Source organism: Ambystoma mexicanum, chromosome 13 (genome assembly GCF_040938575.1).
Source record: "Ambystoma mexicanum isolate Mex_15411 chromosome 13, UKY_AmexF1_1, whole genome shotgun sequence".
Classification (NCBI taxonomy): Eukaryota; Metazoa; Chordata; class Amphibia; order Caudata; family Ambystomatidae; genus Ambystoma; species Ambystoma mexicanum.
In genome coordinates this window covers 710920389-710944908 of record NC_090938.1, presented here as the reverse complement: position 1 = coordinate 710944908, position 24520 = coordinate 710920389, and the positions used below count along the sequence as shown (strand labels likewise).

At 43.9% G+C, this 24520-nt stretch overlaps 1 protein-coding gene across 2 annotated transcripts in view; it reads right to left on the bottom strand.

Moving 5' to 3' along the window:
- Positions 1-20568, bottom strand: part of LOC138521767 (E3 ubiquitin-protein ligase TRIM39-like) — a 519559-nt gene extending 498991 nt beyond the window's left edge. The window contains exon 1 of one of the 2 annotated variants that reach the window (XM_069634833.1): positions 20131-20568. In XM_069634833.1, coding sequence (XP_069490934.1) covers positions 20131-20544 — 414 coding nt within the window. In that variant the 5' untranslated portion in view covers positions 20545-20568. The remainder of the gene's footprint in view (positions 1-20130) is intronic. The other variant, XM_069634834.1, reaches the window with a different exon arrangement.
- Positions 20569-24520: the final 3952 nt, after the last annotated feature.

Sequence of the window (24520 nt, the reverse complement as noted above, 5' to 3'; positions counted from 1 at the left end):
ATTCACACAGGAGCTAGCTACAACAGCACACCAAGGCTAATAATCAATAGGAAACCAATGGAGAAGTGCAAGGGAAAACCTGGAATAGATTCCAAGAGTAAGTAAAGGAACAGGAGCAGGGACAAGGAAGTTACAAAGGCAAAACCTCCCCATCCAGGAAAGGAAAGGCAAAATGCTAAATCTATAAATGAGCAGAGAGACTAAAGGATCAAGGTTTAGCAGCAGTAGGGCAAAGTCAAAGAAATATTGAACACAGGCAAACTGGGCTGGACAGAAAAAGGAAAGCACTGGAAGTGCTGCCTGCAAAACAGAGTAAGACAGAAAGGGAATCCAGGAAGCAGAAAATCACAACCGCATTAAATTCGAAATCCAGGGAAAAAAAGAACAAGAAAATCAACTAGGAACTGGACACTAAGCTAAGAAAATAGGAACAAGGGACCAGTCACAAACAGGAACACTGCCTCAATGACCAGCGCTGAACTGAAGCAAACAGACTTTTAAAGCTGCTTAATGAGCACATGCCTCAGGTGTGCTGCTTGCTGCACCTGCCAGCCACAGGTGTTGCTTATCCTCCACCGAACCTTGTCCTGCAAGGGTGGAGATGAAGCAGTGGGCCAGGCCTTCTGGGAAGCATAGTCTTGATTAAAGCAGCATGTTGGCTTCCAAAAACCTGGAATGGATCCAGAGGGAGGTAGCATGGAAAATAAGGATTTAGCGCTCCCAATTCACCACAGCACTGTAGCATAAGGTTCGGAAGGAAAGTCCAGTAGGGTATAAACCCCAAATCATGCCACCAATGGTGGGAACGGGAGCAAAAGGAGCGAATCGTGACACAACCAGTGTGCCTTTAAGGAGAGCATGGATACATTAGGACAAAAGAGACTCCCTAGCCCATACGGTGGACACCTCTGAACTACAGCTGGAACAATGTGTAGTGGTCTTAATGAAGCAGAAAGGCGCATTAGTAAGAATAAGAAGCTCACACAAACTACAGGCTGATATCAATAGTGAAAAAACAATATGTTTAGAAATGATGCATTTACAGATTTATGAAATTGTAATAGAATAAAATGATATATTTTTTAATAAGAACACAGTCTCTGGTCCTCAGCATGCAGTTTCTGAAATACATTTGAGTTTCAGCACATAGGGCATCACATTGTTTAGCATATACTGATTTCACCCCAGATGCCCATGTAGGGGTCCCCACCTTTTGTTTTTGGCAGTAAGCCAACAGACACCAGGTAAATGTACTGATGCTGCAGGAGACCCACTTGTGTAGAGATGATAGGCTCCCGGCTGCACAGGGCTGGGGGGGGGTGTACACGTTATGGTTCATCATACTCTACAGATACCTACACTCTTCACTACAATTTAAATGGCATGTTCAGATGAGCAAGGTTGCTTCTTACTACGGGCGAGTGAACTCAGGGCTAATATGGCTGCTCTCATTAATATATGCAATTCCAAGTTTTTTGCTGTGTGTGCCAGTCATTTGTGGAAATTTTAGGGCTATGAGCAGATATGGGCTGGAGACTGTAACTTTGCATCGACACTGGAGGAAGGTACACCTTTCTGACAGAGAATACACGTTTCACACTCAGGTTCACGGGTCTTCCTCACGCATCGATTACATAATGACAAACCCAGGAGTTCTTCGTAACTCATTTCAGTGCAAGATATTGGCCAGGATGTTATGTGATCACTCATAGTTTGTACTCGTTGGTCTGGCCAGATGGGAGGTATCAGCATCGGCACTGGCGCTTTAGAGGCTGGGGGAGGAGGATGAGGAGAGACAGTTAGGGTCCCAATTGTATGAGATGAAAATTACACAGGAAATCTTTTTTTATTGCAATACGAACTCTGTTCATAACTTCACACAGTCTGGGAAACGTTTAAGTCTACACAAGGGGTATTTGCATTTCTAAGGAGCATGAGGTAGTGAAATCATTCCCAACTTGAAAAAGGGCTGACAGACATGGATTCATTACTGGACCAAGGGAGGGGATTTAACTCTGCTTTCTTGTGCTAGATCAGCCAGACAGGAATTTGCAGAATTGGCCTTTCGTTAGGCTTGTATTTTGGAAGACCCCCACAGGGCCAGATATGGGGAAGGAGACAGACCTGACAGCCTGTGTGATACAATAAGAAAGGGAGAACAGGGATATTGAAGATGGAGCTGGAAATCTGGTGAGGGCTGGGAAGATTAACGATACCTTTGCTAAATTTTACTAGCGATTACACACAGCACAACCTGTCGTTTCTCCTGAGGGCAATGTTCTCTCTAAGCTGTGCGCATGTGCGCTTGCCCAGCTTCCTTCTGGGTGCCGCTCAGAATTTTAGCAGCGCACACAGACAATTCCCACCTATCCAAAAAGATGTAATAAAGGACAAGCCACAGCCGATACCCAATATTTGTCTTCTCTCAAAAAGCTAAATTATACTAACTATTCTTGATATTCTGGTCTAACCTACTATACAAGCTTGACCTTAAAAAACTAAAACCCTTAAAAACAGAATACATTGACAAGGTTAAAAATGAATATGAAAAAGTGGCTCCATGAACAGAACATATAAGATATGCCATGCCCACATTAACAAAATTATCTTCCCGCCCCACCCATGACTCCTATACTTGACTGTACCACACTTATACCATGACTCGACTCTGCCCAAGGCCACATTCAGATATTACCAGACAACCGTAACTCTGCCTACCTTAGCTCTGCAAAAGGTTACCAGACTTAGATACAAGTCTTGTTTTATGTTTGTTATAATATGAATGACGTTCAAGCACAATCATTTCCGTTACTCATGGTGCCTTAGCAAAAGCATTACCCAAACTATGTAACCCAAGTTTCAGCTCAAATATTGGCTACTGACTATAAGTAAACAGGCTATTAGGATGTGTAACCTCATCCCATGCTTCCTATTCTTTGTAGATATGTCACACAAGCACTTTGAAAAGTCCCCCTTGCAAGTTAACGCATTATAAATCTCAAATATGAATTTGTCCTGTAAAGATTTGGAGTAGGCACATGTCATGCCCAGCATCTCCTAATTAAGCATTGTTAACATCACCCTATAAGCGGAGAGCAACATTGCAATATTATTTACTTGGCCTCCAAGAGATAATTGGTATGGACTCTGCCTGGCATTATTTGTATATAAAATGAGTGCAACAATAGTCAGATAACTAGAATGTTTTTCACACAATCAGCAACCTTTCAAACTGTTCAGAGTTCTATGGAGCATAGACCTTAACAAATGATAGGTTAACTCTCTGCTATACAAAAATGGTTTCACTGAGTACTTGTATAATCCGGTTACATGTCTTTATACCGAAATATTTTATAAAGAATGAACATATAAAAAACAAAACATTTTATAGAGAATTGTTTCTTTTTGGGGTGTCCCTGCTAGGCCATAAAGACATCATATGGAAACTAAGGCACAATAACCATATACACTAGTGACACGACAGACCCAAGGTTCGATTTCCAAACAAGTCTGGTTTATTTCAAAGTATCTCAGTCGGCTGACTGGGTCTCAACGTCTCGCAACATGTGTTCCCAGACCTCGTGAGACGCAAGAGCAAGCAACGCTCAAGCAGCAATATATATACACACACACACACAACATACAATCTTTACGAAGGCAATTCGATCCGCCCATAAACATATCATTCAGGCTAGGGTTCAGTGATCGACAGTAGTGACAAATATGACACGTTATGACAAGTGTTCAGTCAGTCTAAACATAGTTATGCTAGCAATGGCAGCAGAGACAGCTTTCTTGTTATGGGGAACATAGAGCTCCTAGTTCAGTGAAAAGATCATGTTCGTAGCAGGGAAACATTCCTTAGCACGTTATCTGTGTGTTCCGGTTCATGAGCTAAGGGTCAGACAGTTCTGAAGCAGAAAATACAACTCTTTGCGAAGGAGTACTGCTAGAAGAATATAATTCGTGTTTTAACTGCCCTTTACTAAAGCGTCTGCTAGACAGGCCGGCACCTAGACTACCGATTAGATGCAGCTTCTGCTCGCCTTCAAGACTTAGTGAGAGAAGAACAATGTATCGCTTCATAGTTTGACATTCCTGTCTGTGTTAGTATTTCAGCATTCAGGCCATGGCCTTGCACCGGGTAGGAGTTTGAAGCATAGAATACATTTTGCAAAGCGTTTTGACAGAAAAGAAAAAGCAAATGGCCGGCATTTCACAAAATGGACACACTCTGGTTACATTGACGATTCTGCGATTGCGATGTTTGTCACATGATGCGATTGGTTTCTGGCTAACATCCTGTACTTACTATAGGGTAGTTTCTGGTCTAACATCCCCACTCAAACCCCAGTTTCCTGCCCCTGAAAAGCCACCCCAACCGTTTCTCAAAAATATTTAACCGTTTACCCCACCCCTAAATGCATTCACTATAAAATATTCGATATATGTTCATGCTTTATAAAACCTTCGATATAAAGATTGCATACCATATAATCCTACCCAACAATTGAAAGGTGGGGTATGTGGCAAACAATCTTGCATGTACTTCATAGTAATTGTGCACATGTAGATTTATGACATTTTCTTAAACTTCACACAATACCATTGTGAGGCTTTAAATTCGATATGCTTGCAAAGTATTATAGGTAAGCAAATATCCCAGTTAGTGTTTTACTGCTGCAATCCCTCACTTTTTACAGAGCCCTGTCAACTAATATTGGAGGCTAGTACAGGGGCCGGGGATGGGAACAGGTGAAAGGGAACAGGAGAACACTCCGTTGGGGTGAAGAAAAAATGTGCAACTTTCAGCAACCAAATCAGATGTTTTGGCAGTACAGTAAAGTGAAGGAAATATTTGTTTGCTAAAAGGATAGGAAACTATATTACTAGTATAAGAAACGGCACCTTCTATTTCTGTCTATGCTCAGCTGGTGAGGGCTTGTCAATATAATCATGGGTTTGCATTTATTGCCTCTAGTATCCCCATGCATCTTGTTCAACTGATGACTGAATTTCAGAGGAGTCGTCCCTAGTTAAAGAAGGTACTCAATATGTTGTACCTGTGAGCATTGCTACGGTTGACTTAAAGGGCAAATATATGTAATTTTCTTCAACGTGGCACCAGAACAAACCTCAGTAAGGCTCTTGTTGATTTTAGTCTAGGCTGTGGTGAGCAAGGGTGGGCAAAACCATTATGTGCCCTGTAATTTCACTTCCTATGTCAGGGTTACAAGCAGGGTTTGTACTCCATACTTTGATTCAAAAGATTTTTTCCAGGGAGTAAGAATGTAGTTGGCTTTGCTAGTAGGGATATGTCATGCTTATTAAAATAGGTTCTTTCCCTTTAAAATTCCTCTTGAGATCGGGCAGTAATATTATTGAGTTTCTACCGATGCCACTGCTCCGCTGGTCATTGATTCGAAAAGACAGCAGTGGAATTTTGTGGGTCGAAGCAGGGGTAGATTCCTATAGGTTCATGGCTTCCTATTTTTTGTTGGGCACATTGCCCTGTTTTTAGGGAGTAAAATGGATGGTGTATGCGCCTCCTAGCTGCAAGGCCGGTTTTGAGTAAACGTCACAACTCACAGACCAACATAACGTGGCTAGTGAGCAGAGGCCCAGGAATTCTGCTCATCATATTCTGTGGTGCAGTTATGCTGATGCAATTATCTTTACACAAATGAGAGGCATTTTCTCCTGGCCCTTGATTTACTCCATTAAAGTGGCACATGACCTCTTATTGGCATGTTTTCTGACACATTCCTTTCAGTTACAATTATTCAATTTGCAAAAATTGCATAATGTCTGCATTTTTGACAGTCACATCAGTGATTAGTGATACTTGTTTTTTGCCATAAACACGAGTTGTTTCCCAATGGCATTAAGCACTTTCTGTGTGGTCTCTGAGCAGTGCAGACGAATGAATAGCCACAACTAAACCTTTTGTTTATCCTGAGCATGCAAAGCTTTTTTTGTGCATACACGTTTTTCTCTCTGTTCAGGAGTACTTTTGTTGTTAGGTACTACGGCATATGAGCTCTCCTTATAATTACATATGAAATTATTTTTATTTAGCCTATATTTTCAGAAAAGGAGTTTTAAGATGCTCCTTTTACACTGATTTGTAAAGAATTGCAGTGGTTGAGAAGGGGAACTTTCCTTTCAAACTCTTCAGAGATGGTATATCACTAACTAAACATGCTCAAAAAGATGCGCACAAAGAAATATCATTTCCGCACTTGAGGAAAAAAAAATTAGAGGGCACATTGGTCCAGAATGTTCATGTAACCAAGGCTGCTTGGAGGAAGATGGTGGAAAGGATGGGTATAGGGGGTTGTATTCTCGATTTAGGACGTTAATGTTTCTTTTAACACAGGAAAGGGTTATCCGGCTGCACTTTCAGGTGTTGGGGATTCACATGCTGGGAGATTTAACACTTCAGCAGCTGAGGGAAGAGAGGGGAAGTAAACTTATGATCTTCTATATGAGACTCAAAATGTTGTGCGGCAGCACGTGGAGATTACCCGCGAGGTGCCTATATTTTCACCCCTAGCTTCACGTTTCCACTCAACCTAGGTACAATAAGATGGTGCCAACAATCTACAAAAGGCGTAAGTCTCAAACGGTTCGGAGGCAGTGTGATGCTGGAAAGGCATTTGGAGGGACAATGCCTCCTGGTCCTTGTCCTACCACTTCTCCGTTGGCGTTTTCTGTGTGTTTTTTGGCACAGGAACCCAGTTTGGACCTCTGGCAGTGCAGCTCTTCATTTTTACCTTCTGGTGAACAGTACCCATGAGATATCCTTAGGGCACCCATGGATAGGGGAACACCCATGTACCCCTCTTGTATGTTTTTTGGGCACATGTGTGTTGCCCACAGAGCAGGGAATGGGCTGGTGGCAGCTACAAGAGATTTGGAAAGCCTCACTGTCTGCGCTGCCAACCTAAGTCTGAAAAGAACCCGGTACAAAGCTTATAATAATTATGAAGAATTCACAAATTCCCTCCTAGGGAATAATACAGGTTATCAGATATACGGTTTAAAGAAGATTTTTTAATAATGTTCCAAGAACCAAAAACAAAACAACGCCATGCCAACACGTGTTTCAACCCTAACCGGGCCGTCTTCAGGGCGTAAACCGGTATAACTAACCAGAACATAACCAGTAGTGCATAGTCCGTAAATCACACGCAAAAGTGGGTTTAAGTCAATTAAAAGTTCACACCATTTCAAATACAAAAGACAAAGCAAAAGTAAAAAACATCGAGGCATGTAGAGAAACAGGGATGGGGGAGGGGGAAGAGAAAACAAAGAATAGAATGAGTGAAAAGCACACATACAAATTCATCATACCATCATGATTGAGTCAAACAAATGTGCCTTGGTGAGCATATTCACATCCCAAAAGGATAGGGTTATTAGCTGAAAAGTACCTGACATTATGCCAGCGAGGTACTGGCTGTGTGCATAAAGCCGCTGAATGTTAGGTTGTTTAGACTTCTAATCTGAGGGAAACATCCATATAATGTATTTGATCTGAAAAGCAGAATCAGCCTGCTATTGTCATAACCAGTCACCATTTGGGGGAAGGCTCATAGTCAAATGTGCACGTTTAAATGGAAAATACTTGAGGCTTACCTATCATTCTCAATGTATTGAAAGTTGCGAATTGACTTTTCAGTAGGGCAAAATGTCCTGAGTCAGGTTGCCAAATAAAGGACTTGTTGTCAGCTTAGCATGCAGTATACTGATGCATGAGAGAAACAAGAGAAAGCAAAAAGAAAGTATTTTGTAATAGTCCACGCTAGCCCGTAATTACATTCACATTAAGGTAAAAGCCAAAAATTGTAAGGTGACTAATTAGTGTGATTCTAGGAAAAAAGGCTCGTCACTGGGTGCACGTTTAAACATTGCGAGCTTACCTATTTTATGCTTCAATGCATTCGAGGCTTAGAGTTGCTGCCGTGTGTCTGGTCGCAGACTCACGGAATGTGGGTGTTGGCTGTGTCGGCCTATAAAAAAGGCCCTGGTGAAATAAATAACCTATGGTCATGTGACTTAAATGCTCAGAGCTTGCCTGGCAACCCCCTGCTAATGCGCCACGTAGTATCCCACAAGTTTACTTGACAATTACATTTTGGAAATCACACGCAACATTTAGTCACTTAAATGAAGTAATAATAATTGCGTTTAAAAACGGCTCACTGTTTGTTAATTACTGGCAGCATTGCCGATTCGTGCATCCAATTAACTGCTGCCATTTGCCTGGAAAAGACCACAGACGAGTTGCACAGTAGAGCATGCCCGTGCTAAGTCATGGGATTGGGTTAGATGTAAAGCCCTAGTTAGAACCAATTGTACCATGCACCAGCAACATCTGTTTTGCGTGTCAGTAAAACAGCAATGCGGTTCTATATGAAGCTGCCAAATGGCCAGAATAATAATTAGATAGGTGCATAGTGAAAACTTTGTAGCTAATGTTCGAAATGGTGAGTGCCAACAAATTAATAGCACTAATTTAACAGTCAGAAAAGATCATAAAAGAGAACATTTTCTAGGTTTAAGCGAAATTAAAGGTATGCTTAAAAAACGTTGATTTCAGTATCTGTATAGCCCTCCAATAGGTCCAGCTGAGGATGAGAAGGTAGTTTCAAGATGGGTAAATACTTACGCTAGGTGATGCGCATGGGTGAACATCGGTATATTATTAACCAAGAACTAATACAATGGTGTAGCTTATGACAGAAAGGGGGGTATGGTCTAATGTGGGGCACTAGGTGATAGTGTCTCCCAAACTGATGTGTAGGTATTGTTTTGATCTATATTAGTGTGGGATAGACCCACGGTAAACTTGTCAGGTAATACACCTATTGGGATGTGGCAGCGTCAACCAATTCACCAAGTAACAGAGTCCACTTCCATGTATCTTAGATAATGAAATCATAAAAATACATTTAGTTCATGTTCCTGATTTAAGCCAAGCTGCACACATCGTAATTTGCAAATCATGGATGCTTCTTCTTGACGTTGCTTCAAATTGTATGTGGCTTGATGTGTTTTAGACCAACATATTTGATGTCGCATCGCTGTGCCATTTGATGTTCCGTTTGCCAATGCAATGCAAAAGGCAGTTTGGCATCTTGACTATTCAAATTGGTCCTTATTCTCAGCTCTCAGATGGTACTGCCAATATACACTTTCTTGCACACACAGACAATTGCATATATGATGTACTTAGAACGGCAGTTAATAAAATCGGTAATATTGACTTTGAGATCTCAATGACAGGTGAATACTTTAGTAGGTAACAGAGCAAACTTACAAAAGTTACATGTCCCACATTTATGAAAGTCACTGGGTTTGGTATTCTTAGATAACCAATTGTCCTGTCTATTGGAACCAGATTTCAAAAAGGAGGGACACAGTAGATTTCTGAGAGTTGGGGCTTTCGAAAATGTAATCATAGGTTTCTCTGGAATAAATGTGATAGATGAATTTAGAATCACTGGAGAATTTGGTGATAAAGTTCACATATTGAGGAAAGGTGGTAGAGCTTTTGGCTGGAGGACCCGAAGTCTGTGATAAGAGAGAGGATCGTTCCATTGTTTTGACATCTTGTAATGCTTTGTTAATAATTGGAATTGTATAGCCTCTCTTTAAATCTGGTTCCCATTGACTTACTTTCTATTTCAAAGTTCTTTTCCTCACTGCAGTTTCTTCCAGCTCTCAAAAGTTTGCTTTTTCTATGACTGCTGTTAGCATGTAAAATAGAATTTACAGCAGTTTCTTTGCGAAACGTGCAGGTCTGTATGGTATTATCAATTATATAAACTTTGAGGTCTAGAAACATTATTTCCGTTGCGTTTATGTTGCCAGTGAACTTAATACCAAACTGGTTCCGATTGAGAAACTGTATGAATTCATTGAATTGACTGAGTGTACCTGACCAGAGGGCAAAAACATCATCAATTTATCTCCTCCAAATGGGGATATATTGGCTGAAGGGATTGTTGGAAAAGATATACAGGTCTTCAAAGTATGCCATAAATAGATTGGCTACGACTGGGGCATATTTGGCGCCCATTGCTATTCCCTTAGTTTGGGCATAATATTTATCATCAAAGATAAATTGGTTGTGTTTTAAGGTAAACTCTACAAAGCTTTTTAACATTTGAACATGCAAAGCACGGGATGATGAATGAGATCTGAAAGAATGATCAATAGTCTTGAGTGCCAGTGTGTGTTCGACAGATGTGTACAGTGCAGTTACATCTAGGGTAACCAAAAAGTAGTGTGGTTCCCATGTGATATTATTGAGAATTTGTAAAGTATGAGTCGTATCTTTAAGATACGTCGGTATTGTCGGTACGAGGTCCTTGATAGAGGAGTCAATATATGTAGCAAGGTTCTCAGTGGCCCCTCCTTGGCCACTCATGATAGGTCGCACAGGTGGTAGGTTAGTGAAGGGTTTGTGTACCTTGGATAACAAATAAAGAGTTGGCATTAGGGGTAGGGTTGATCAGAAAAGATTTTATCATCATCAGTGATTAAGTCTAACTGAAACCACTGCTGTATCAATATCCAAAGTTCTTGAACAGTCTCATCCGTAGGATTATGATTAAGTGTTTGATAGCAACCCGGTGTTGCGAGGTGTTCTTGAGCCATACTGATATAGTCTGATTTATTAAGAATAACAAAGTTTCCTCCTTTGTCTGCCTCCTTAATCACCAATGTGCTGTCAGCAGCTAACTCTTTAAGAGCTTGACGTTCTAATTTAGACAAGTTGTGATTCTTACTCGTGTAACCCCTATGCTGACCATCCATATATTGATGGATTTCTCTGGTGATAGCTCTGTAGAAAAGTTCTATTGCATTATCTCCAATAGTGGGTGGTGTAAATTTAGATCTATTTTTTAGTTCCAAAATGTCCATATTCCGTTGGTGTACCCCTAGGTCCCTTTGAATCTCAGTTAAAGATTGGCTATTTTCTCCTGTGAGGTTTGCAAGGAGATGTAGGTTTTCAATGTCTTCAATGCTCCTGGTGCTGGTCGATGGTGGGGTTGTGTAAGGTTTATAGAGAGTGGGCTTATTATGAAAATGTTTGAGTTTTCTAGTAAATTTGTATAGGTCCATTTATACCTCCGTCATATCAGACGTAATGCTGGGTGCGAAGGAGAGGCCATAATTTAGCACAGTGATGCGTTAATGAGAGTTGTTTGTCCGATAGATTTATGACTAGGTTTTTAGAATCGGCTTTGGCTTGGGATGTTCGAGACTGGATCTCGTAAATCTTTTGCTTATATTTCCTGTTCCCTCTCCTCTTAGCTCCTTATCCTCTGAGGTTATGGGAGTTGTTGAAGTATTTGGGCCTAAAGGGAAGGTTTTTTGAAAGCGTACTGGCTTATAGTTTGGAATATTACCCTTTTTGTACCTCTTAATTTCTGCCAAAAAAAATCCTCTTGTAGGTCGTGCTGCCTCTAAAGTTTCAGCTTGGTCTGAGTCATCGGATGAACCTGGTTCAGAGTCCATGTCTGATGTAACCAGTGATGTTGTGGGAGTTTTAATTAAAGATTGATCATCATATATGGCCAGAAATGTGTACACTTTATCGTTAATATAATTTTTTTCGTCTCTGTAAACCTTCCTGAACTTGCATAATTTAATGTCATCTTGGTACTCGCCTAAAATAGTATTCATCTTGTCGTAGTTTTTATCCTTAGTTGCAGTAGGGTTAGGCATTTCTGAAATTTCCTTCTTGATCTGTTCTATTTCTATAATAACTCTAGTATGTGCACGTTCCGCATGTTTTACTAAAATGTTCATCATATTTTCGGAACTGATAGTCAGATTTGCTGCCCAGTCTGATGCTAGGGCTTGATCATCCAGATGGGTAAGATCCAGAAAAATAAGTATCCCGAGGCCTCTGGGAATAATATTTTGTTTGAGATAGTTCTTAAGTGAGACTTGTTCCCAATATTTATTGATTTCCTTTTTACAAAGTCGCTCCAATTTGATGAATTTTTGTGCTAGTGTCTCAGTTTTATGTATTCAGTTTCTAAATGGATCATTGCCTGTACCCCGAGGGGCAAAAAGGTCAGCACTGTTCTCATCTCTATTCTGCAAATATTGAGCCATATTAAATTGGCATTAAAGTCTAATGAAATGTTGTGCAGCACTCCAAAAGGAAAAAGTTAAGGGTGAAGTGTCTGAGAAATTATCCTATGATAGGAGGTGCGCACAAAAACAATTGTACAACCGATTCCTGAATATTTCCGGAGGGATATTAGATTGGCAGCTACATGCTGACTGGACAGTGATTCTAGGTAACCTCCATTTTTGGGCTACCCAGGCCCTGCCATAGGAATCAATGGATTCCTACACAAAGACAAGATGGCCACTGTAGCCTCTTGGTTTCTTTTGCCTTTACCCCTTGTTTCTCAAAGTCCTGAGAAGACCTAGCATGGTTCCCTTCCACTGAATGGCTGTTGGGTGGAAGGACCATATATGGCTCTGGGGCTGGCTCCAGTCAAACTGGCTGGAGACTTCCCAGGGACTACTTGTTGTGGGTACACCCTTTGGATGGAACCTGTATGAATGGTGTATGGATGAAATCACATTCTGTGTTGGCGGTGTCTGGTTTTGGGTTAATGGCCTGAATGCCCGAGCGGGTGCTGCCTGCATGAATGCACTTGTGTGCGATTGGCTGACTGAGCTTAAGTGAATCGGAAGTGTTTTGCATAACACGGGACCTCACCTTGTCAGAAGCTGAAACAGAAAACCTGAAGCAAGAAGTTGAAGTCATCTTACGCTTGTATCCTGGGTCCAGCTGGAAGAAGCAGCCTGTGGCTGCAACTCTTCAAGAAATCCAAAGGCTGCTTTGATGAATCAAGGACTGAGCCAGAGGATCTGGATAGGCGACCTCTGCCTGTAGCTTCAAGGGAACATTCTGCAACTGCTGCTCTTCACCTGAAGTGCCCTGGAAGCCAGTCCTGTTTGCCTGCCGTCCGGAGAAGGGATCTTCGTGGGTCCAGAAGAGGAGTGCCTCGACATCTTGAAGCCAAGAAGTCCATTTGTGTCGCCCAGGGTCAGGAGGAGTGTTTGCGACCGCTAGAAGCCAAGCTGCTGAGCATCCCCCGGAAGTGCCCAACACCCATAGTTGCCAAAGTTCTAAGTAACCGAAGAAATCTTCAAGTGGCACTGCAGCCACCATATCTGTCCACTTTTCTGCGCCGTAGAAGATCCAGGTTCACTGCCTGTACAGAATGCCACACGGAGGCTTGCTCTCCACCAATCCTTGAAGAAAGTGTCCCGAGGGTCCACACTTAGTGGGGATCCATAGTCCAGGCCATTGCACAAGTCCAAGTCACCGGAGGCCCCCCCATCAACCGTGCTGTGGCTGCAGTGCCAAAGAACTGAAAGGCAGCCAACCGTGAAATACTGCAAGTCGACACCTGCTACTACCACTGCACCCATCACCATGAAAGTCACTGACAACCAAAGGACTTTTCTTCTTTCAAGACTTGTCGAGGTCCAGAGCAAGTTCAATATTTGTTGGACATCCACAGCCTGTGTAGCAACTAGACAACTGAGACCCAACGCGAAAGACCTGCATTGCTGCCTTTCCGACACTGCTTGGTTCCCTCCTCCTGCTCGACACCAACATCCCAGTGACTGATTCCAGAGAGGGTCCATCTTCGAGAGGCCTTGTCGAGTTAAGCCAACAACTCCACTACTTCGCCTGCCAAAGCACCAAAGATAATGTGACGAGGAAGGGCCTCTTTCATCCTCAGGAATGATACAAGGGTCCCAGATTAGTCTTGGATCCTGTTCTCCTGGGGCTTTCCAGGTACTTTGAGGTTAGTTGGATCTGTAGAAAGAGAAGCAGACTATTAATTAACATATTTGGATTGGTCTGTAATATATAACAAAGTACACCTCCACTTTTCCTTTCAAGTGTAATGCCTTTTTGGTCCTAAAGATAGCATTCTGCCAATGTTTTGAATATTGCCTGCCTTTCTACATGGTCTATGAAGTTACACAATGCCTAGTTATTCTTATGCATTTTAATTAGTCAGCAGTGGGTGCATTTAAGTATACTGTGGTACCACAGAAATATATTATTGCCCTTATTAGAATAGGGTTGCCCGAGTACAACGTGTTATTTATTGGTATAAAATTACCTGAACCGTATTATACTTAATAAAAGAACTGTGTTAGCACATAACAGTGTGTGGACAATCCTTTGTGGGGAGCTTGGGAACTCACTGTTCCCAAGAAGCAGCCTGCATCAGCACCCTCGTGTCTCAGCCTTGGTTGCTTGTCCATTGCTACCATTAGAGAACCTTGGCTGGGATGCACTGTGCTTCTACCCCAACTATATAGATAACCCCCTCCATTCTTTACATGTGGGATACTGCCAGAGAGATGGGAGGCTTCACTGGGGGTGCGCTTCACAGACAAACAGTAGCAGCAGGCGTGCACTCAAACTAAAACCATCACACTGAATAGGAACTTCAGATGACAGATTACAAATACTTACACCAAATGTATCACTCACCTGCTAAACAGAAATACTACAACAGGGCCTCTTCTAGATGCGAGAAGACACGCGGAGGGGGTGGATTTCCTGCATTTGGCTTCAGGGTGCCGCGATATACGCTTTTGGTCTCTGCTTATTATCATTGCATGTGAAATGACGGAACTTGATGTACCAGCGAATCCTATGAACAATATTGGTACTTGGATTATTTGGAATGGGGGAACATTCGTATGAGACGGCTCCTTGGCATGGTATCCATTTCTGCAAGATCCCGTACAACAAAAGCATGGTTAAGAGGACCAGTACCCACATCTCAACAATGGTTACATTTGCTTGCAAACTGCGAAAATTACGAGACGCAGTATGTCATGTTGCCTCCGCGTAGCAGGCCCAAAGATCTACGACGACTCTAAAATGGTATTTACTGAAGAATTCCAGCCAGGCCGATAACCTAGGAGACGGTTGTATCAGGCATAGGACTCATTTGAATGTATGCGAGTTGTTATGGGTATTGTGTATGCCGTCATGTCGGATTGTAGCTCTGCTGGAGGAACCTTGCTGTCAGGGGTATGGGCGTGGGAGGGTGTTGGCATAGACTGTTGGTTGTGTTGCACCTTTTGTAAAAACGAAGTCTTAAGTAACCATTGTATTGGACAAGACATTTTCTAAAGTCAGAATAAAAATGCCCATTTTGCAGTTCTTAACCAATTAACTGCCTAAATCTATGCCTTCTAACAAGACAAAACATAACAAAATATTTGGAACTTGCTCCCTTATTTTCATGCGACTGTATTTAACACCTGCCACATTTCCCTCATGTATGAAGCATGCATTTGTCCAACAATAAAAAAATAACCAGGTAACCTTTCCACACATGGATTGTAGGAGTCTGAACCTTCAAAGTATATATAAAACCCACATTATTAATTTTAACTTTTTTTCAGCAGACAATATACAATTCGAGAAATACCTACCGTCCGCCCCCCAACCCATGCAAGTACCCACCCACAACCAAGAAGAATAGTGGCGGAACAGCAGGCAACTTAAAACAAGTCTAGTAACTTCAGGTGCCTAGGGCACCACTGGGCTCTAGAGTCTTCCAGAAGGAACGCCAGGATATGCCCCCAGTCTGTGGCGAAGCGTACCAAGTTATTGTTCATCACATATGTTGCCCACTCCAGGGCCACAAACTCCCACATTTTCCATAACCAGTCTTGCACTGTAGGGATGTCAGCCCCTTTCAAACGTTGTGCTATAAGGGGCATTGCTGCCAAAGTAAGTACTGTTCTGGACTTCCTCTGCCCTCAACACACCATCCAACCCTAGTGTTCCTTCCTCTGGCCATGGAAAAGACTCCCTCCTGAGCCTCAAGCACTTCACTCCAGAATGGCTCAATTTTAGGGCACATCCACCATATGTGGGACCAGGAGCCACTCCCCCACCCCCTACATACACACCCTCCAACATGCCGTTGATGCTCAGGGTATATTCTGTGGAGGCAGAATGGCGTGTAGTGCCACTAAAAATCTGTTTATACCGGTACTCCGGTAGCCGAGAGGCCTTTACCGTCTTGGGCACCAGCGTCCACAGCCTTTCCCAATCAATCCTATCCAGCTCCCTCCCAATCGTCCTCTCCCACTGCCCCGTGTAAAGCAACGTTGCACTGGTGATGGCGGCTGCTAAAACATTGTAAAACACTCAAAATAAAGCCCCCTCCTTACCCTCATCATACGTCATTAGGTAGATTAGGAATTTTTCAAACTGGGTGAATAGGTGCGTTGCTGCCTTCTTGATATCTGGGTCGAAAAGCCAATGCCTCATCTGGAAGTAGCGTACATAACCTTTCATTTTCTCCCACCTCAAAACTTTGTTTACACGCATTTAAGGGTCATACAGTGAAGCCTTGGAACATATCCCGAATCATACAGCATCCCCTTTTTGCCAATGTATAAAAGCCCCCAGGGAAAAGTCTGAGTTGTTGTACAGCAGGGTAAACTGGGACGGGAACGTTGTGATCCCGTACTTCTTAGCTACATTGTCCCATGTGCGGACACAAGCTTCGTTATGGCAATGAGTTATAGATGACGTGACCTGTGCGGGTGCGGTAGCCACAGAACCTCTTGCAGATCCCTTCTTGACCCCACCCAGTCCATTGCCACCCACAGTCTCCCCTCACTTCCCGAGAGCAATTCCCTTATAATACAGATCTGGGATGCCTCATACTATTACTGGAAATTTGGGACCCCTAGGGGATATTAGGACGCCACTGTTAAGCCGCGGGTGCATACCTTCCCATATGAACTGACCCGTAATCTTCCCCAGGTCCCGGAAGGTGGCGTTGGGCACCACCTTAAGAAGTAAAGCAGGCGAGGAAGCGTGTGACCATCTTGACTTGACTGCTGCAATTCTGCCTAACCAAGAGATTCTCATGTTTTTCATTTACTGAGGTCTGCTTTTATGGGAGGAGGGAGGGGGGGGGGGGGCTGAAATTACCCTCCTTACGTCCTCTTCCGTTATCTCTCGTCCTAGGGCCTCCCTAGTCTCGGCTACCAATTTAGGCACATGGACCTCACTTACATAGTCCTTCTGTAATGGCACGAGGCGGTTCTGGGAATGATATGATATAGGCCCCCGTAATACGAGGCAAAGACTTCCTGAATGTCTGCTGTGAGAGAGTGCTATCATTTATTGCAGCTATAACGTTACGGGACGACGCTCCCCCTCAATTGACACGCTAGTAACCTATCCGACTTATTGGCCTTTCCATAGAATCGTTTGAGGACAAACAGCCGGGATCTCTCTCCCTGCTCGTTTCGGACATTGAGCTGGCCTACTGCCTGGCAGTACTCCCTCATGGCCCGTCTAGTTGGCGCTCCCGCACTGGCTGTCTTAATTTCATCTACCTCGGCTTCCAACTGAGCCTCCAATGCCCTCCACTGTTTGTCTCCTTCTGCTTTTGCTGTAATTAGATCCCTCCAAGCATCACCTTAAACGCACCCCACCGGGTGTTCATGTCCACAGACGTGACGAGGTCGAAAACGTCCCTAATCTTATCCTCCAGAGTTTCCCTTATAAGTGGGTCCCTGAGCAATTCCCTGGTACCGTCCAGCGCCGCCTTGCACCCGATGAGGGTCAGAATCATTGTGACCACTGCATGGTCTGCTATGCCTAGAGGGTCCACCTCTACATCTGTCACCCAACCCAATAGGGAACCCAAATATAATCATGTGAGATTGTGAACCGTGGAGAAAGTAAAGCCCTTTCTCGGTACATCCCTCGCCAGACATCCCCAAGACGTTGAGTCTGTCATTCAGTGGCTTGGACGCCACCCCTCCCCTATGGGTCAGTCCCTGAGTTTCCCCATCTAGATCCCGAGACCAGCCAATGTTAAAAAGTCTCCCAGCAGCACGATTTGGCCGATAACGAACCCCTCAAGTGTATCCAGGAATTCCCTCAAAAACACTTCCTGCCCTTTGCTATGAGCGTATATTGATGCGACCCACACAACCCACCCGCAGTACATACCTGCCCCCCCATATCCACATTGGTGGCTCTAAATCTAAAGTCCACTGCATCGCTAATAGCCAGGGACAGCCCACATGTCTTATTGGTATTAGGTCAACAGACCGTTTTCACCAAGGCAGAAAAAATAAAAAAAGATTTAGAAAAGACAGAGTGGTCTTTCTAAATCAAACGGTCAGCCCCTGCGAGGCACACAGATGCGCGCAGGGGACAAGAGGCACACCAGGACCCGGAAGCAGTCACAAGGGAGAAGAGGGTGGGGGGGAGGTTTTAAAAAAAACCCGATTTGGAGTAAATCCAGGAAGAAGGGGTGGGGGCAGGGCGAAATGATTTTTTGTAGGCTGCCTAAAATCGTCCTAAATGTTTTTTGTTTTTTTTTTTTTAAATCGGTCTTTTGGCAAAACGATCTACAAAAATCTAAATAACATAGAACGTCTTATTTGAGCCCGAGGCCTGGATGATCCACAAAAAAACCTCAGTTGCAGTCACGCCTGATCAGAGCTCAGAAGGCGAGTCTCCTAGAGTGCCAACATATCAAGGCATATCCTCGAAAACAACTCCAGTTTTTTCCTTGAGTGGAGAGTTGAATCCTCTCACATTATTTGTTGCCCACCTGACTGGTCATGCTACTAGACCACACTCGAATTGCCACCGCCTCTACTGCGTTGTCCCCCTCCCCAGTTACAGTCCCACCTGCTGACATCCTCATCCCTGCTCCGGTCTCTGCTGACCCTCCCATTGTCATGTCCCGGTGCTAATCCCAGGCTTCTTGTACCTACCCAGTCCCCCCCCCCCTCCCTGCTCATAACCCCTCCTGCATCCCAACCCCCAACTCCAGGATGTTGCTCCTGCTCCCCTCCCCCTTCTCAGCGATACCTCCCACCGGGGGAACTACCGCCCTCGTGATAATCAAGATCGAGCGGTTATCCAGTGATTTTACTGAAATTGTTATTCCGATGGATTGTTTAACTGAAACAAATCCATTGGAAAAAAAAAAATTAAAAAAATTTTAAAAAACCACACGGGTGGGGGACTCACCAAATAAAAACAAGAAACATTTTGTGATTTGTTTCCGATGGATTTTTGGGGGGGTAAATAAACCCATTGAACAAAAATATCTTCTGTAAAATCACAGAACCGATGGGGCGTCCTATACCCCATTAAGTCCCACCACCCCAACATAACGTTGCCATATTTTGTACCTCACAGGCTTAAAGTCGCCCTTCCCTGGCTGGGCTCTCTCCCACCGACCACTCCCAAGGTCGTGGCCTCACTCGGTTCTCAGGTTGGGACGGTGGTCCTCACCAGGATCTCCTACATTCAGTTGTATCAAGTTGGCACCTTCATGGATAGAAGTGATGAGTTTCCGAGCGCCCTCCCCCCTCAGAGACCAGTCGAAGCGGAAAAGTCCATCTGTATCTTATTCCTCTGTGGGGCAGCTCCTTGACCACTGGACTTATCCGCCTCTTCTTGAGATGTGCTCCCAGCCAGATCCTGGAATAGCTGAATTGGGGACCCGTGATCACATTTTTTGTTAAGCCTTCTGTTGAACAGCATTCTGGTATTAGTAGTCTTCCATTCAAAGTTTGGGAGAAAATAACACCACATTTGTACACTTGCTTAACATATTTCTGTAATGAGGTCTACAGCTGTGCAACTACTTTATTCTGTTTGCACACTTTTCAAACCATCCTTACAAATTGTCGAAAGTCAAACATAGGGGGAAGAAAGGGAAAACGTTAGAGGGGAAGGGAGTCAGGAAAACGCGCTCGGGAAAAGGTTACAGTCTTAGAGAGGTTATTTTCACTGACCCGGTGCTGATTTTCGGGCCATAGTCACCTTCGGTGTCAGTGAGGCAAGCGTTAATAAAACATCCTCTCGTATTCCGGGCACCACAATTTGAACCGAAGTTGTCATGTTCCCAGTGCAGACACTCACCCACAAGACCACAAAAGCGTCGGTAAAGCACGTCTCGCATTGATCCCACCCCGGACACATTTTGCTGGCAACCAACCATGGCCTACCGATTTACTGCGAATCGACCACGCTCCTGTAAACACACGTACCTTGTACTTGGTCGCAGCCTCCTCTACGGGGATGACCTTGTGAGACCGGTGCTCCTGGGAGCGGTCACACACCACACACATGAGCTGCATGTCGTCCTCACAGAACAGCTGCAGACGCTCGAAGTGCTTCTCGCACAGGTTTCCTTGTTTCATGTCGGGCAGGAGAATTTTCATCGCGTCCACAATGTTCCCCAGCTGCAGGTTATACTGGAAGTTTCGGTCGAAATGCGCGACCTTGCACTGGGGACACCTGAACATACAAATATCGAATCTCGCCCCAAAACGAACGAGGCAGGCCTGGCAGAAATTGTGCCCGCAACCAAGGATCACCGGGTCCTTGTAATAGTCCAAGCAGATCGAACAAGTGAGTTGCGATGCAAGCGTTTCTGCCTGAGCTGCTGCTGCCGCCGCCATGATGCACGACGCTGGGGAGACGTTAACCGTCAGGTGTCTTCCTTTCCCCACTAATGAAGCCGAGGTGAGCGGGACTCCGCCTCTACTACGGACACCATCTGTGTAGATTAGGTAAATACGAAGGCTGCTTATTAATATAATTGAATTCACTTTGCTTTCCGGTGGTTGCAAAGATACTATAACAAAAAAATGGCGCGAATTCTCCACATATTACCTCCACACGTGATTGCCAAGGGCCGTTACATAATGCCTTCTTGTAGACTTGTTCAAAGTATTCCCTCATTTTACACTATTAAGCATGCGCACATTTATAGGATAAAGTACCCAAGGTCGGGGGACTCCAAGGTGACCTGCAATATCCTTTTACATACTGTCTGTAGGGGATATTGTATTCCTTATTAATAGATGGACTTATGCGGTCACCCCCTTTAATTCCGGGCTTCTTGCTTAATGTATTGCAAGCATAAAATCAATTTAGAATCTGGATAAAAAATACAAATATGCAGCTTTTTAATGTATTTCAGAAAAATTGTTTAAGCAGTTTAATAAAATGCATCTAAAATACATTGTCACTTCCTGCATTAAAATAAGTAATAACACGAGAAAAGATTACAGAATACTTCACCCTGAATGACACAGAAGAGGTATCGCCAGAGACCATTTGGAAAGCATTCAATGCAGTAATGAGGGGACATATGAGAGCTCTAAAGGCGGCCAAGGATAAGTAGAGGGTCCAATGGGAGAAGGAATTGGAGGGGAAACGACTCGAAATTTAAAGGGAAATAATTCAAAACCCCAGTAATAAGAAGAAGAAGAAGGCCCTGAGACATGTACACGGCCAATTAGAAACGCTTAGTACGAAACGGGCAGAGAGGAGCTTAATACATCTTAAACATTGGTACTATAGAAAGGCAGACAAATACTTAGCGAGAGAATGGAGAGCCAAACAAAACGTTCTAACGATTAAAAATCTCTGCAGTAGATTGGGGAAAACACAGACATGCACCAGCGACACAGGGGAGGCCTTCAGAGAATTCTATCAGTCTCTTTATAAGTCGGACATCCCGAATGCAAGGAGCAGGAAACATATCTGAACAAGGTGACCATACCGCAAATAACAGAAGCAGATAGACAGTGCTTGGATAGGGAAATCGGTGAGGAACAGGTAAAGAAAGCCATTGCAGGTCTACCACTAAATAAAGCTCTGGCTCCTGACAGGTACACAGTATCATTCTATAGGAAATCCACTGAATTGCTGACCCCATTTTTGACGAGGCTCTATAACATATCCAAAGAGGCGGGGAACGTTACAGCATCAATGAACAAAGCTAAAGTATTGGTATGTCACAAACAAAGGAAAGATCCATCGCATCCAGGATCCTACAGGCCAATCGCCCTAATAAATCTGGGCTCAAAAATATACCCAAAAATTCTGGTAGGGAGATTATCACCTCTCCTCCTGGACCTGATAGGGCTAGATCAATCAGGGTTTATCCCGGGGAGGCAAACCCATGAAAACAAAAGACAAATCATTCACTTAGTAGAGAAGATCGCCATCACCCAAACCCCAGCAATATTACTTTCATTAGACGCTGACAAAGCATTCGACTGGGTAGAATTATCACTCCTCTTCCGACACTAAAACACATGGGATTGGGGAAACAATTGATAAAAATGGTACAAGCAAACTATAATTCACCCTCCATCGGATTAGCCATAAATGGAGAAGTCACGGGTAGAGTCAAGATCACCAGTCGCACAAAACAGGGATGCCCATTGTCCCTGCTCCTCTTTGCCATTTACCTGGAGCCCCTTCTTATCAGACTTCGAGAAGCAACCACTATGCAAGGGATACAAATGGCTGAGAGGTGTTAGGGAGAATTCTCATACTATGGCTAATTTCCCTTACCTATAGAGTCCCTCAGCAGCTTTGCTGGATTTGAAAGGTTTGTTTCTTTTCACCTGCTAAGAGTGAGACTCTTTTTCCCACTCTTAGGCATTTATGCTATGTGTGGTCTAGGCTATTTTTTTGTTTAATGCTTATGGGATTTTCTCAACCCCATAGGAACCATCTTTATTCACATGTGTTACACAGCACCCTCAGTGCAGTGACACAGAGGTGTCGTAGCGACCCCCAAGCATAGACTCCATACCCTGGGACTGACTACTGTCTTCCAGGGCATGTAAAGACCCCATTGACTTTACTAGTCTAATCCTATGAACTAAACTAGTACAACCCATCTTACTATGGAGGTACTGGAAGGGGTTAATAGTTTTTCCCCTATGTTCATTTTCGAGAGTGTACCCTACAGTACCTCTCTCAAAAGTTTCTGGCTGGTGGCAGTGGTTACTACCATAAATATTCGACCACAAATATTTCTCTATGGGATTTTCCCTTTGTTCGAGGCTACCACTTTTTCTGGCAGCCTCTAACATACCGCCGGTGCATTTTAATATTAACTTTGCTCCGGTAGGTTTTATTTGCCAGAACTTTAATATATGTCGGGGATCCTTTGTTCGTCCGTTTGGCGGGTTTCTGCCCAGAAGCCCTCCTTCCGGCGCCACTGAGTCTGGGGTGGGTCCATTGTGTGGGAGGGGGAGTAGGGCCCCTGGACAGGGTTGCCTCAGCAACCCATGTCGCACTCTATCCTGATAGGCTGGAGGGTCTCCCGCCAAGATGACCACTCCACTGTGTGAGTGACAGCTAGGCTGTATGAATGGGGATCTTTCTGCATAAAAGCAGGGTCCTGAGGACTGGAAGAACAAGACGTCACCACTGGAACTACGGAACCGAAGAGGAGAGAAGCCAAAGACATCTGCAACGACTACCACCACCGGTGAAGCCCTGCTGCAGCGTCTCACCACTTTTCTCCACACGACGAGAGGAGATCTTCATCTGAAAGAGCCTTCTTCACTTGAGCTGGTGGGGCCAAACAGTTTGCCCATCACCTTCCCGAACCTGCTGTGGTCGAATCGCCAGTGCCCCGCACTTGGAGACCGGATAGCCAAGCAGCTATCGACCCGGACCGCGATTAAAAGGAGCGTACCTTTTAAACTTAGTTTGGCAGCACCGCGGCTGGTTTCATCCCTGGGTAGTGCAGAACCTCGAACCTTCCTCCACGACGAGAGCCTCTCTTCCTCCGCTGGATCACCTGAACTGCAGGAACTACCAGGAACAACCACCGCCACAGGAGCCACTTCTTCATTTTTAAGGTACATTTTTCCGCCAGGCCGCCCTTTCTTCGCGGTAGTGCTAAAGTTGTTTTAAATCCTTTACCTACCTGTTGGGTTGGCCGCCCCTCTCTCTTAACTTTGTCTTTCGCTTTCTGCATCCACCTTTTCAACATTGTTAACCAAAGACTTGACTGCAGCTACAAGAACATTTTGCTCCTGGGCGCTTGCCCTGTACCACTAACTCTTGCACAGGCCTACTGACTCTGGTCACATTTGTTAGACCTGCCTTCTCGAGATTGATTCTCCATTCGATCTGTGTGGTGCAACCCTTTCTTATAACTACCCTTTCCTTCCCACTGCATAATCATTGTGAAATGCCATTTTGCTCAGTTTTCATTTGAAGTATTGCCTATACTGATGCACTGTCTTGCTGAACTAGTTCACAACTGATGGGAAGTGTTGTTAGGGTGTATAATAACCTATTTCTAGATAACTTGTGTTTTCCCTCCCTTGTGAGAAATTGGTAGAAGATCCCTTGTGTGTAGTTGTCACTGTGCCGTTTTGCTCAGTTTTCACTCTGGTTCACTTGGTCTACAATTTATATAGGGAGTGTGTATATTTTTCTATTGACTTAATTTAACTTGCTTGATACTTGTGATACATGTGTTTTCTTAGAAGTGTATAACATAAATATATATCTACTTTTTAACTACAAAGCTTTGGTCAGTGTTTCCCTGTGCCATAGTACAGTAGGCCTATTGTGTAAACCCTGAATACTGCTCATCTCCCTCTTGAGATAAGT